At 38.0% G+C, this 13,956-nt stretch overlaps 1 protein-coding gene across 2 annotated transcripts; it reads left to right on the forward strand.

Annotated features, from left to right (window-relative positions):
• The first annotated feature begins 6,520 nt into the window (after positions 1 to 6,520).
• Positions 6,521 to 13,658, forward strand: LOC110704524 (potassium channel AKT1-like). 2 transcript variants are annotated; one of them, XM_021882322.1, is made up of 12 exons: positions 6,521 to 7,039; positions 8,077 to 8,442; positions 8,589 to 8,646; positions 8,956 to 9,273; positions 9,577 to 9,822; positions 10,503 to 10,601; positions 10,719 to 10,751; positions 10,833 to 11,018; positions 11,460 to 11,654; positions 11,809 to 11,884; positions 12,276 to 12,752; positions 13,304 to 13,658. In XM_021882322.1, exons 1-12 carry the CDS (start codon positions 7,026 to 7,028, stop codon positions 13,579 to 13,581), a joined length of 2,346 nt encoding a protein of 781 aa, XP_021738014.1. In that variant the 5' UTR covers positions 6,521 to 7,025; the 3' UTR covers positions 13,582 to 13,658. The 2 variants fall into 2 exon arrangements, with proteins under 2 accessions (XP_021738014.1, XP_021738015.1); XM_021882323.1 differs by having other exon boundaries at positions 6,522 to 7,039; positions 8,265 to 8,442.
• Positions 13,659 to 13,956: the final 298 nt, after the last annotated feature.

The raw sequence follows: 13,956 nt of genomic DNA on the forward strand, positions 1-13,956 counted from the left end.
AGTAAATAGCCAACAAACATTGGTAAATCAAGGGGTCTAGCCGGCCTACGCCGCCTGATACCTTTACTACTCAATCAAGATTGTGACGAAGACTAAGTAACTCCTATGTTAACTTAATAGTCACTCAAACTTAGTACTGAGCCTAAAAGGTACGAGTCGTCCACTTGTTTTTAATAAACAAAGGCTCTCAACCAATACTCTTGCTAGGTTAACAAATAACAAATTAGAGGCCAACATTGGCAATAAAGGGAAACAACCGGTACCCACCGCTTGTTTTCCTACTTAAATTCCTCGGCTACTTGGTAATTCTATTTACTTGGTCAAATTAAATAAAGAGTTCGAATACCGATTGATTAAATGGCCGACTGATCATCTATCCTGGAAACAGACAACCAGTCGTCCAGGGGCATAGGCGGCATACTTACTATTTGTACCTGTCTTAACGTTCGGCCATGCACAACAGTCTGTCTAGTGAGCAAATTTCAAATACTTAGACAAATTTGAACAAAAACAAAAATTTTGATTAAAATGAGCCGGCCATAAAAGACCAGCAGAATATTCAAAACCCCGGCCCCCTGGCCGGGTAATTACAAAGCAAACGGCACGCAGGCCGTGAAAAAAAAAAAAAAAAAAAAAAAAAATATACTTAAAGCTTAAGAAGGGGGCAGTTCAGTATCAGCAGCAGCCGCCTGGTCAGCACTCTTCTTGCTGGACTCGGCCTTAGCTGCATCATCTTTTGATGCCTTACCCCCAAGTGGCACAAGCGCCACAACAGGCTCTTCCTCCTCTAACGCAACGTCCATCGCCTCTTCTTCAGCAGCCGCCAGGATCTGTTGATTATATATTTCCGAACACTGGCGGTACGTTCTTTCCCATGAGGCAAAGTCGGCACTGGGGAACAGTCGTTCCCAGGTCATGCGTTGGATTTGGGCGGAGTCTTCCACCATCTCCCGGACGAGCTCTTGTTTCTCTTGCTCGGCCTTGTCCGAGAGCTCTTGGGTAAGACTCTTCTCCTGGTTCACCAGGCGTTCTTTTACGTTAGCCAAAGATTTCTCCATGGCTTCGTAAGAGTGCATTTTCTGACGAAGGGGCTTCAGCTCGGCTTTAAGTTTGGTGACGGTCCCCTCCAGCTCGTCAACCTTCTTTTGGGCCGCCTGTAGCTGAGCCCGAACAGCGGCGGTCGCCTGCGCCTGATAATAAAGAAGATCAATGGTCAGTACTTCATTTTGGGCAATTTGAAACATTGCTTTATCACAGCTGGAGGCGGCCATAGCCTTTGCGGCCTTTACCTCTTTGTTTTTCCGATCAATCGGCTTGCGAAGGCTGTTGACTCGGAGCAGGGCCTAAGTACAAAGAAAAACAGGCGTCAGTTTCCAATCATAAGGGTTAACAGGCGTCCTGGAACTTCAAAAGGGTATACCTCAGCTAGGATCCCCGAAATTCCATCGAGGTCAAGGGTGCCGGCACCCTTGACCGCCTCCCTGTCAGAGGGAGGAACTACTTTAACCATTGACTTGGCTACCTCAACCAAGTCAAGTCCCTGGGGGCCGGCTGCATTAAGCAGAAGGAAAAACAAGTTAGACCTAATCAAGAAGGAAGCAAGAGTGAGTTTTTACAAGCAAGTGTCCATACATCTAGGCGGCCCCGCCTGGGTTTTTGAAGAAGTTGCCGGCTGCTTCTCAGCCGCCACTGTTTTCCTGGAAGACCCAGGAGAGCTTGCAACAGTCGTTCTCCGGGCCTTGGGGTCCGGCTGTTGCGAGGAAGAAGCCCTTGGAGTGCCAGACTGAAAACAAAAAGAGTTAGTATATGCATAATACAACTTAAAGGGGAAGAGTTTTCAAAGCTTACCAAGGGTGCCTCCTTGCTGGGGGAGTCGGCGTACGACTGCTTCATTAGCGAAACCCGCAGCATGGCCGCCGCAGTCTTAGATGCTGTTATTTTACTCATGGCGTCGGCTGAAAGAAATAAACAGCAAAGTTAGTAAAAATCCCAAGTAAACAAGGCGTGAAAAAACAGAGTATTCGTCAGGCCGGCTACCTCTAGAGCACCGACTGCCGAGGCCACAGGCGGCCAAGAAGTACTCATCATAGAGCCACTTGAAGCTCGGGACGCAGTGTAGGGGTACTTGCTCTCGTACCCCTGAAGTAGAGTTCACCCTAGTCTCTACTTTGAAGAGTCCTTTGTCTAGGATCTCTCTTTTAGCCTTTGGGGGAACAGGCGGCATGCTGCGGCCGCCTGCAAGAAGAGGCGGATCCCTGTTCCACTTGTTAAAACGTTTGTTCAGCTCCGTGTCTGAACTCTCGATTATAAGGAAGGTGTTCCGCCAATCCTTCCATTTGTTTGCCTTACCTCTCGTCATGAGGTAACCCCTGTGGCTTGTTAGTTGATACCAGCCGGTACCTCCCGACTTAGGGGTCCGGCTGAGATAGTTCATGTGGGCGAAAGCCTCAAAACTTGGCTCCACCCCGTTCAGTTCGCACCCGGCCACATAGCCGAGTACGTTTACCCAAGAGTTGGGGGCTAACTGCCATAACCCCAGATCATACCCATCTAAAATCCGCTGAACAGCCGGATGTAATGGGAAGCGCAGACCAGCTTTGATGGCCGCCACATAGCAGCCAAAACAGCCGTCACCATAGCTGGTACCAGCCGGCCAGACGACAGTATCTTCTGGATCCGGCACAAACAGTAAATACTCCGGGCTCATTTTGTGGTTAGCAATAAAGCTCGCCACGTTGTCTCGCATGGTTGCGATCCGGCCCCGGGGCACCCTGCAGTAGTAGGGGGTGTTTTCCTCTCTGTAAGAGGCGGACGGCTCTGCCCAATTATCCCCCTTCTCCACTGCATGGGAACTTCTCGCCTCTTGTAGGCGGTTATGTTTTTCTTCTGAGTCAGAAGAACTATGGTCAGAAGAGCTGGAATCGGACTCGTCCCCTGACGAGTCCGAAGAGGACGACTCCTCCCCTCTCCTAGAGGGGCCCGCCTCCTCTCCCTTAGAAGGAGCAGAAGGTAAATTAGACATGTCCACGGTTAGATGAGAAGGGAACACCTTGGTCCCTCTCTCAGAACTGTCAGCTTGACAGTCGCCTCGTTCCACATCTGGCGCCTGGTCAGATGTTTCGCTAAGGAGTACCCTTTGGGAGGAGCCGTCTGAGTTTGATATTCTAGCAGTTTTTTTTTGTTCTGGCCATCACGTTCTGCATAGACACAGATTCAGTCGGACTTTGTATAAAGGGCAAAGATGGGTCCAGAAAAGGGCAGGCGGCACTCCTAGTCCTAGATTCAGCCGTCCCCGGTGACCGGCTGATCACTAACTTAGGGCGTGTCGTGTGCTTCCATGGTGCCATTTCAAAAAATAAAAAGAAAATTAAGAGTAAGAGAACTGAGTTACCTGAACGGATGACAGTTGATGAAGTCCTGAAAGTTCGGGTCAGTCGGCTTGTCAGAACAGGCGGTAGGCAGAAAAAGTCCGAAAATGTCAGATCAAGTTCAGGGGTCCGAATGTTCTCGCAAAAATTCTCAAATGTGAAAATGACCGAAGTCAGCACTTCCTTTTATAGGCAAAATGAGAAGGCGAAGGGTCGCTTCCGAATTCAAATTTGGGCGGGAGAGTCTCCCGGCCGTCTGCAAGGTGACACCTGTAACGGGCCGTCGCCTGTCACCGTGCGACGCCTGTCACAGGCGACACGTGACCAGTCGCGTGCCACCTGTGAGGGGCAAATGATTAGGGGATTTTTATCCACCAAGCGCCGTTTGACAAATGGACCAACCAGGTTCCGCCACGCGTCCTCCACGGACCACTTAAGACACGCCACGTGTCCACCCATGCCAAATGGGACAACCGGCCATCAAGGCCCATTTCAGTCTAGAAGCCCGATCGGCCCTAGGTTTACCTTAAACCTAGAGAGTTGCACGCTTCCCAAGGCTATAAATACTCGATTAATCCTCATTAATCAAAGGACCGAATAATTAACGGAACGGAGGAGAAACATTACGGAACACACTAATAACCGGCTGATCTCGCTAGCAAAGCAGATTACCTACATTAAATACTCTCACCTAGAGAGACCTTATTACTTTAATTTCTGTATTAATTTACTCCTTAATCAGGTACTAACTTGACCGTTGGAGGCGGAGCTCTCAGGAGTCTCCGTTATTTTGCAGGTACAGGCGTCCGGTTCCAGTCTCGGAATTGTAACTCTCCCGCAGGACATCAGAAAACCCCGAAACACCTTACCTTCCAAATATTTCTGTTTCATTAGCCACAAAGTACTGACTCTTTATTTCTCTTAAGCTCTTCATGTGAATTGGTGAATATAAAAAAGCAATTTTAAATTTTTTTTTTAATTCTTGTACAGTCATGTGAAGTCATTTTCACAAAATCCTTGTCTAATTTTCTCTCTCTAACTCAAAGGCCCCCAACACTTACTCAAACACCTGCCCATATCTATTGCCGCCCCACACCACCGGCTAACTGCCTGGATCGATAGTGTCGGCCGACTACCTGAATTTATTGTCGGTTTATTTTCGACCTCCATTTATAAATTTCTGGATCCACCACTATGATCAATGCGCTGAGCTAGAGCCTAAAATCATTAGAGCTTATCATATGCAACCTACTAAAGTATTTCCCCCTTACAATTACTATGCTTGGGGTTTTCAATTTGGGCATAAGTGAACCGTGCCTAGTTTGAGCCAAGAAATAATTATGCCGTGCTGGACTCAGCTCATACCAATCTTTCATAAATGAATCCCATGCAGTCATGCACGACTTAATTGCATGTGGTGCATGATGCGGTAGTGAGCCACCTAATAATACAAACACCAAAGCTTACCGCGCCTAAAATTAAAAGGATTGACTGATTCAAAACTCCCCCCCCCCCCTTATGAAATGAAAACTATGAATGTATGATGATCCCTCTATCCTCCCTATTTATTTTTCTCATTTTCAATATAAGGGTGTTTCTTAATAAAACCTATACTTTAGAGCATCAATAATGGGGATTTCTTAGGTGGTTCTTAAAGAGTGAGAAAATTTTAGAGTCAGTGAAATGAGTGTTTCTAGTTTGGAGTTTGCAATTGGTATTTTGAAATAAGACACAACTTTGACTAAAATGACATAAACTATTACTACTATTGTTGCATTTTGCATTATATATATAAACAAATAAAAAGCTGTACAAAACCTGCAAAAGTAACTCTTAGTAGGAGCTAATGTATTTACTTGGTTATATGAAGGGTTACTCTTATTAGGAGTTGTTAATGATGTGATGGCATAGGAGAGAGATTAAGAACCCCCATTTAAAAAAACTCCCCACTACTAATACTCCTCATTTAAGACCACTGTACTGCTTTACTGTCACACAAGTAACTTTTAAGTTTCACCATTAATCTCTCTCACCAATTTACTCAACCAAAACTTAGTCCTTATTTAGTTCACCTTATTTCAGGACCTTAAAATTTATTTATTTATTTATTTTAAGTTCAGATCAGATCTAATAAGAAAATACTAGTTTTGAACACACATTATTCTTTTATGTTCGATTTTTTAGCGGGAAATATCTTTAATTTTGTAATGAAATAAATTATGAAAATTAAAGTACACATTATTACGAATTTAATAAGACCACACTTGATATATTTTTCTTTACATATTAGCGTTCATAAAGTTAAAATTTGATCAAACTAGACAATCAAATCAGAATAAATAAATTCTCATCAAATCAATTTAGAACAAATAAATTCAAATCAAATCAGATAAATAAGAAAAAAAAGTTAACTAAACACAACGACCATCTCCAATGGTGAGACTCATTGGAGTTTTTTTTAGAAGAGAGAGAGTATTTTTTGTAAAGATACCAATAAGTTGGTATATAAACTTAGATACTCAAAATAAAAGTTGCTAAGTTTAAATATTCAACTTTGAATCTCAATTGACAAAAAAAGTAGGCCCTTATCAATTTTATATTGGTTTATTTATTTATTTAACTTTTAATGTTTTTGTAAAAACTTAAAATTGTTTATTTAATTGTATGTAATGGGCCTTATTGGAAAATGACATCAATAACTATAAACTAAGGGCGAATAAAAAATGACACATGGCAAAATCTAGTTAAATAATTTCCCGGCAATTTTTTATTTACTTCTTTGTCAAATTATCTTAGGAAATTTTTAATTCACTACTTGTATAATATTTTCCTACTTCACCAATATACGGAGTATATAAAGAAAAAAAAAATTAAAATAAATCTTCCATATATTTTATATAAGGTAATCTTTCCCTCCCAAATTCAATAAAGCAATTTTGTAACAACTTATAGAAAATTTAAGCAAAATATTATTATTAAAAAAGATATGCATACTTTTTAATATAGTATAAATTTGTACGGAGTATATATATCATACGAGTAATCATGTATATACAACTACTTAAAGTTTACTACGAAGCATTTTTTTTTTTTAAAAGAATATTGACCTTCCTCATACTATTTATAAATAGAAAAAAATTTATAAAAAATTGTTGAAATATAAACTTTTATAAAATTTGGTAAATCTGTGCATTGCACGGGACCATAAGCTAGTAAGTATATTAAAGAGAGTCTCACCATTAGGAAATTATGTATCATATGAATTGCTAAATTGAGAAGTGAGTTGGGTATTACCATAAACAAGTCATTTTGTATTTTAATACTCAAAGTTGAGTCTCACTATTAAACAAGTCATTTTGTATTTTAATACTCAAAATAGAAAATGGATACTCGTATAGTTGTATGAAACAAACAGTTAGATACGAAGGGAGTAGTCCGTAATTTGGCAACTATGATACTCCATAGTAGTTAGTACCATAGTCGTTACTGTAGAGAGAGAAAGACCCGCTCTTTAGTAGTAGAAGAGAAAAAGTAGATGAAAAAAAAAAAAAAAAATTAAAGAAAGAAAAATGATGTCAATTGAGGCGGTTTTCCTCCTACACTCCTTTCTCCGCCACTTCACCACGCCTCCTTCTACCTCCCTTCTTCAATTCTTCTATGGCGTTTCTAAGGTATATTGCTTTTCTCATTTTAATGGGTATTTAAGATATTTAATGTTCTCAAATTCAAGCAAGGTTTCTTGCTTCTTTGTCCCTGCATTTGTTGATTGTTTTCCCTGATTTTCTAAGACAATTTGTTCTTGCAATTTAAGCAAGAGTGTTCTTCTTGATTATTTTCTTTTATTGTAAATTTCCCTTTTTTTTTCTTCTTATATTGTAAATTGTTGTAATTAATGGGTTTACTTCGATTTAGTGATTTACCTACTGCTAATTTGTTGGATTTTCTGGTTGTGGACATCATTTAATAATTTAATAAGATTTTTCTATTATGTATCCTTGAACTTGCCATTTAAGTTTGATTGATTAATTTCATTATGCAATCTTTATTGTTTACTTGTCACTTGTCAGGAATTAAATTGGTTTTTTTTGTATTTTTGTCTTGTCTTCTTGTAAATTGTTGTCTTTGAGCTATTTTTTAATTTGTATGTTCGTTCAATTTGTTGAAGTAATTGTTCTTATTGAAGTTTTTTTTGATTGTTTTGTGATATTAGTCTCAATTAAGTTTAATTATAGATTGGGGGTGAGGGTTGGGTTTTTTTTCTTAATTCTTCTTTTCCTAGCAATTTATTGAAAATGGAAAGCAACATAATGAGGATTTATGCTGTTTGAAGTGTTCCGGGTTGCTCCACCTTTAATTCCTAGTTGTTGTAACTGTTCAAAGTTCATTTTCCTTGTCTTCTTTGGTTCACCTTTTGTCTTTGGTGTATTCGTTGATCAAAGGTGTACACTTGCCGATCCTTGCTTCTTCGAGGCTTCGTGTCCAATGGCTTCTTAAATAAGCCTTGTTTATTATTTTAGTTTATCTATTTTCTTGTAGTTCTGGCTTGTGGTTCTTTCCATGAGATAGGGAATTGCTGGTAGCTTTTGGTCTTTCACTGTTTCCTGTGACAAGAGACCATTAGCAATCGTTTACATTTCTTCTTTAAATAATTTGGCAACTACATATATTGAAACTGCATGATCTGACACCCATTTTCTTATGCATGTAGAGCATGGGAAATGTTTTTGGCAATATTGGTTTTGTACACAGCATGGGCATCTCTGTTTGAGTTTGGTTTCTTAGAAAAACCATCAATTAGAGGCCTTGCTATCGCCGATAACATTGTAAATGGATTTTTTGCCATTGATATCTTTTTGAACTCTGTCGCCTACATCGATAAAAACTATTATATTACAGTGAATGAGCGAAAGAAGATTGCTTGGCGATACATAAGAACCTGGTTTATTTTCGATCTTATATCAATAATCCCTTCGGAACTTGTGGTAACGATACTTCCGGACAATGTTCATGCCTATGGACTTAACACTGTGCTTCGTCTTTGGCGTCTTAGTAAAGTTAGTAAAATATTTTCCAGGTAATCTGTTTTTCGACTAAGGCTAATTATTGACTGAAGTGTGTACAACAGACACTTGTGCTCACTCCTCCTTGAAGTGTGCAAAAGTGTATGTTGCACACCAAAGAAAACAGAGGAAATATTTAACTTAGTTTGTTCATTTACAGGTTCGAGAAAGACCGAATGTTTAATTACAGTTTCATTCGAATCTGCAAAGCGATTTTTGTAAGTGGTATTGGAAGTTTTCATCGCCAATATTCTCTTAATCATTTAATATAAACATGATTAATTGCAAGTAAGTGAGTATTAGGTGTCCACGCTGAAAGATAGAGTAAAAGCCTTTCACTTTATGACACAAGTAGGCTACTCCTCCAGTCCTCCAATATTGGCAATGGATAGTTGATATTAGTATAAAACCTTACTTTAGGTGGCTTTGTTAATGGGTTTCTCCCCCTTGCCTCTCCACCGCCTGTTATAAACTTATAACAAATAACGATTCAACCTGAACAAGATTTTATGTTATCATTTTTGTAGGTGACAATTTTTGTGGTACATTGTGCTGCATGTTTTTATTACATCCTGGCTACCACCTACCATGATCCAACAAAGACTTGGATTGCTCTTTCAATGAAGAATTTCGAGACCGAGAATGTGTGGCATATGTATGTGGTATCCATGTACTGGTCAATGAGTACGCTAACGAAAGTTGGCTATGGCGATATTCATCCTGTGAATACAAGGGAGAAGATCTTTGTCATCTTTTACATGATCATTAGTGTTGGATTGTTTATATATTGGGTAGCAATTATGACAAGCTTAATCAGTCATCGGATCAGCGTAAACATGAACTTCGTAAGTATACATTTTAATTTTTTGTTCTACTCACTTTGCTTTATTATTCTATGTTTGACAAACTATCCCTGTCTTCAAAATCTTTTTACCCTGCAATGTGTACACCTTTTGCCACTGCCTCTTCTATTTTATCTAGCTTACATCGAGGTCACTTGCTTTTTTTTTTAGCAAAAGTTTCTTGATCTTAACTGATTTATTATATCCTACTTAGTTCAACACAATTGAATTCTTATATTTAAACAAAATAGCTAGAGTTAAAATGATATTTATGACTTACATATGTATGGGGTTCTTGAATGCTAGAGGAACAAACTTCAAGCTGCTTCGAAATTTGCTAAAAGGAATAGGCTTCCCGTTTGCCTCCAAGCTCAAATAATTAGTCACCTGTGCTTGAAATACAGAGTTGATTCAGAAGGGCTACAAAAACAAGAGGTTCTTGAATCCTTTCCTAAGGCAATTAAATCAAGTATTTCACATTTTCTCTTCTACTCACTACTTGATAAGGTATACTTGTTTCGCGGGATATCAAATGACGTATTTTGCCAACTGGTATGTTTCCTGGATCATCACTTTTAATCTCTCACGGCTTGTTTGGTTGGCAATGCTAATGAGATTATAAGTAATTTTATTAAGAACATGCTGATGTCTATGCTAATGCTGATTTATCTTTAAACACTTTAATCATTTATTATTATCTAATGTCATGTGTTTCCATTTATTAAGAGGAAATATAGACTGGTGATGAGAAGTTATAAGAAAAATTGCATATAACTTTGTTACCTAAACCACCATGTAGTTAATATTTTTTCTTGGTTTAGTTCATACAAATAAGTTTAAATAAGTTAATATTCGGGTTAAGAAAAAAATAAATTCAGATGAGTTAGGACATAATAATTTACTCCGTATGATACAACAAAAACAAATTCAGACACACTTACTAATAACTTCTGCTCCAATAAGTTCAAATAATATAAGTTCAGAATAGTTTGAGTACTGAAGATAAAGTCACACAAAATTAGCTGAATAAAATAGAGCCTAAGAGGCCATCTTCCAGAGGGGTTATAAGGAGTTAGTTAGATGGACTAATGACAAGCTTTAATCATCTTCGCATCATGAACTAGATTGATCAGCCATTCCTCCAACATGCACCTTGTATTCTTGTTTTGTTGTTGCCTCTTTACTGACATAGATTAGAATTGTATTATAATAATACCATCTCATAATACAAGGTTTCGGAGGTGAAAGTGGAGTACTTCCCTCCCAATGAAGATGTAATTTTGCAGGATGAAGCACCTACAGATCTTTACGTGGTAGTTGCTGGTGCAATGGTGAGAACTACCCATAATATTGTTATTGTTATTCTTGCATTTTTTTACCTCAAAGCACATAAAACATTTAAACACGTACATTATTTTTGGCTTTTAACTTACTTGTATTCCTTGCAGAAATTAATTGTTCGCAGACAAGGAGTTGAAGAGGCAAGATTTTTTTGTACATATAAATGGGTTTGATTTGCGAATTCAACTTATTTTTAAGCCCTCATTTTATATAATCGACAGGTTGTTAAAGAGCTTAAATCAGGAGATGTTTGTGGAGAGCTAGGTGTTGTTTGTTACAGATCACAACCCTTTACTGTTCGCACCAAGAGACTGTGCCAGCTGCTGCGTTTAAATCGTACTGTCCTTATGAATCTTGTTCAAGAAAATGCTGGAGATGGACAAATTATCATGAATAATCTCCTAGAGGTTTGTACAGAATTATGGGGTTATGGGTTTTATATGTTGATTACATTGCAAAACAAGATAATTATCATGACACAGGTTTTATATAATTCGTATATTACATTGTGTAATTAGCAAATACTGAGTTAGAATATGCCTTGAATTAATTAACCCCATCGAAAAGTTTGAAGACTATCCCATGGGTTTGCTTCTTTCTTTCTTAAAGGGAGTACTACATAAACTCCATAGGTAGGTTTTACATTGCTTTGTAATATGTAATATGATCAATAAAACTCTTTTCTCACAGTCATCTGTGGACGATTTAACTCATCTTTAGTGAACCAAGTAAAATTTGTATTCTTGCTTGATTTTTTCGTTAATCTTTCTTGCATGTTACGTAACATATTACTGGTACTTTAGCGTGCATATGTAAGAGTACTAACACCAATTTTCTTGTTGGCACAGCATTTGAATATACAGGATCATCCAGTGATGCAATCTCTAGTTATTGACATTGAAAGAATGTTAGCTCAAAGTCAAATCGATTGGCCTCTTGGTTTATTGTTTGCAACTGCAAGAGGAAACAAGCGGTTGTTGCAACTTCTGTTAGAACGAGGCTTCAATCCAAACGAAAGAGACACAGAAGACCGCATTGCTCTAGTATGTACATAATGCTACCTGTTATCGAGAACTCGACCTCTTGTATACTCTTTGAAATTATATCCTATATATCTTTGGATATTGAATTGGTTGTGAAAGTAGAATGTTGATATTCAGTCTTTTCTGCATTCCTTTTCTGTTACTCCTTCTCCAGCACATTGCAGTTGCAAATGGAAATGAAAATTGTGTTGCTATCCTGTTGGCATTCGGAGCAGATCCAAACATTAAAGGTGTTATTTTAATTACTTACAAAGCTCTTTTAGGTGCTATTACAACATTCATGTTATATTATGCACTAAACTTACGTGCAGTAACAGATCCAGAAATTTTCCATGTACACGCTACTTCTATAAAAAAATGTTATCAAGGTGTTGATGAGTCAAACTTGACACCAGTGAAAGAGTGTCACATTATATGAAGACTAATTTTTGTTGTTTTCATTTACGAATTTTTTAATTATATATTAATTGTAATTTATAGTTATAGAATTGAGCTTGCATTGTAAAAAATAAATTCATGCTCATCATAACTCACATATATTGTATTTTCATATGTAGTCGGCCCCAACTTTGGGATTAAGGCTCTGATTGTTGTTGTTTGTATTGTATTTTATTTTCATAGACTCGAAAGGGAACGTTCCATTATGGTATGCAATAATGGAGAAGCATCCAGAGTCCTTGATCAAGTTACTCTTAGATCATGGCGCTACTCTAGCTTCTTGTGATGCACCTCAATATGCTTTCTTTGCTATTGAACAAAACAATCTAATGCTACTACATGATATTGTGCGGTATGGTGGAAATGTAACGCTGCCTGTAAGCAACGGAACTACACCACTTCATGCTGCAGTTTCCAGAGGAAACCCTGCTATTGTTAGGTTCTTGTTGGAGCAAGGGGCTGACATAGACAAGGATGATGAAATTGGGCTGACACCAAGAATATTGGTAGATCTTTCTGGGAACGAAGAAATTAAAGCATTATTTGATGTTACTCCAATTCCTAGTGCGCATGAGATGTCTAACGTTCACAAGCACCCTAGAGATCGTGGTAATGTACTTCATAACGGACTGCTCGGAGTTTTATCTACTTCTGCTAGAGGTGAGTATTATTGGTGCATGATCTTGTATTGCTATATGTATTTCTATTCCATTTCTCAAACATGATTTGCGTGGACTTTTTGGACATAGCCTTTATGATAGCCTAGATTGTATATAGATGAGCTAGGTTGAAGGTTCATATTCCTATCTACTTATTGATAATTTAGAATGGTACGGGACGGAACCAATCCTGAGGCCGCATGGTAGAGAATATATGCAGAATATAATGAGTGTTTTTGTATCCTTACAATTATGTATGTGTAAATTCTCATTCACCACCAATAAAGAGTTAGACTGTATATTAGACCGCTATCATGGATGCTTGTTAGTTACTCTCCTTTGATGGTTATTACAGGATGGTGTAGGCCTTATGTTGGCCTGAACCATACCAATTTGGTATTGTAGGCCGTAAAGCCCCCAGCCAGGTATTGTAGTATATTTGGTACCATTACAAATGTGTCTTACAATAATAATGAACCTAACCCTTTTCAAAAAGTAGCATGTATACTTGGTTTTATGTGAGTTCCAAATTACAAAACTCTTATTTTTCAGGTGAAACATCTGCTCTTGTTGACAAATCCGTTAGGACTGGAAAGCAACCTGCAAGAATAACACTTAGATGCCCAGAAAAAAGTGAGGTTGTGAAGCTCGTCATGTTGCCCGACACAATTGAGGAACTACTCGAAATTGGTAGCAAAAAATTTGGATGCTATTGCACTAAACTATTATCAATACAAGGAGCCGATATTGATAAGATTGATTTTATTAGAGCCGGCGATCAGGTTTCTCTTGTATGTGATAACAAAAGCAATGTGATTCAAAGACAATAGTACTCCTCAAGTATGTATTCTATTGTTTGGTCCGTACAATACTGGACTTCTATAAGACTTATTGTTTTTATTTTTTATTTTTTTTTTTGGTTTGGGGCTTTTGCATTATTTACATATTGTCCTTTGACCATCTTTCATTGTATATACATAAGGAAAGCATATTCACGTGGGTTTTTGTTAGTGTATGTAGTCTCAATAACGTCTACTATCATACTAGCTATAGAGGATGAAATATATGGATGGTTAAATTTAAGCATCACCAAACCGTGATAACTGAAACAGAATAAGTAAAAAGGAACAGGAGAAGTTTATTTTGGTGAGTATTTTGAAACCAACCACTTCACTTAATTTGAACCATTTGACATGTTAATTAGT

This window comes from Chenopodium quinoa, unplaced genomic scaffold, assembly GCF_001683475.1.
Source record: "Chenopodium quinoa cultivar QQ74 unplaced genomic scaffold, ASM168347v1, whole genome shotgun sequence".
Taxonomy (NCBI): Eukaryota; Viridiplantae; Streptophyta; class Magnoliopsida; order Caryophyllales; family Amaranthaceae; genus Chenopodium; species Chenopodium quinoa.

What these genes read in the sequence shown, in the direction of transcription:
- LOC110704524 (XM_021882322.1), top strand. An exon ending in GTTAGTAAAATATTTTCCAG is followed by an intron (nt 8,443 to 8,588) that starts GTAATCTGTTTT and finishes GTTCATTTACAG; the next exon opens with GTTCGAGAAAGACCGAATGT. An exon ending in GCAGACAAGGAGTTGAAGAG is followed by an intron (nt 10,752 to 10,832) that starts GCAAGATTTTTT and finishes TATAATCGACAG; the next exon opens with GTTGTTAAAGAGCTTAAATC.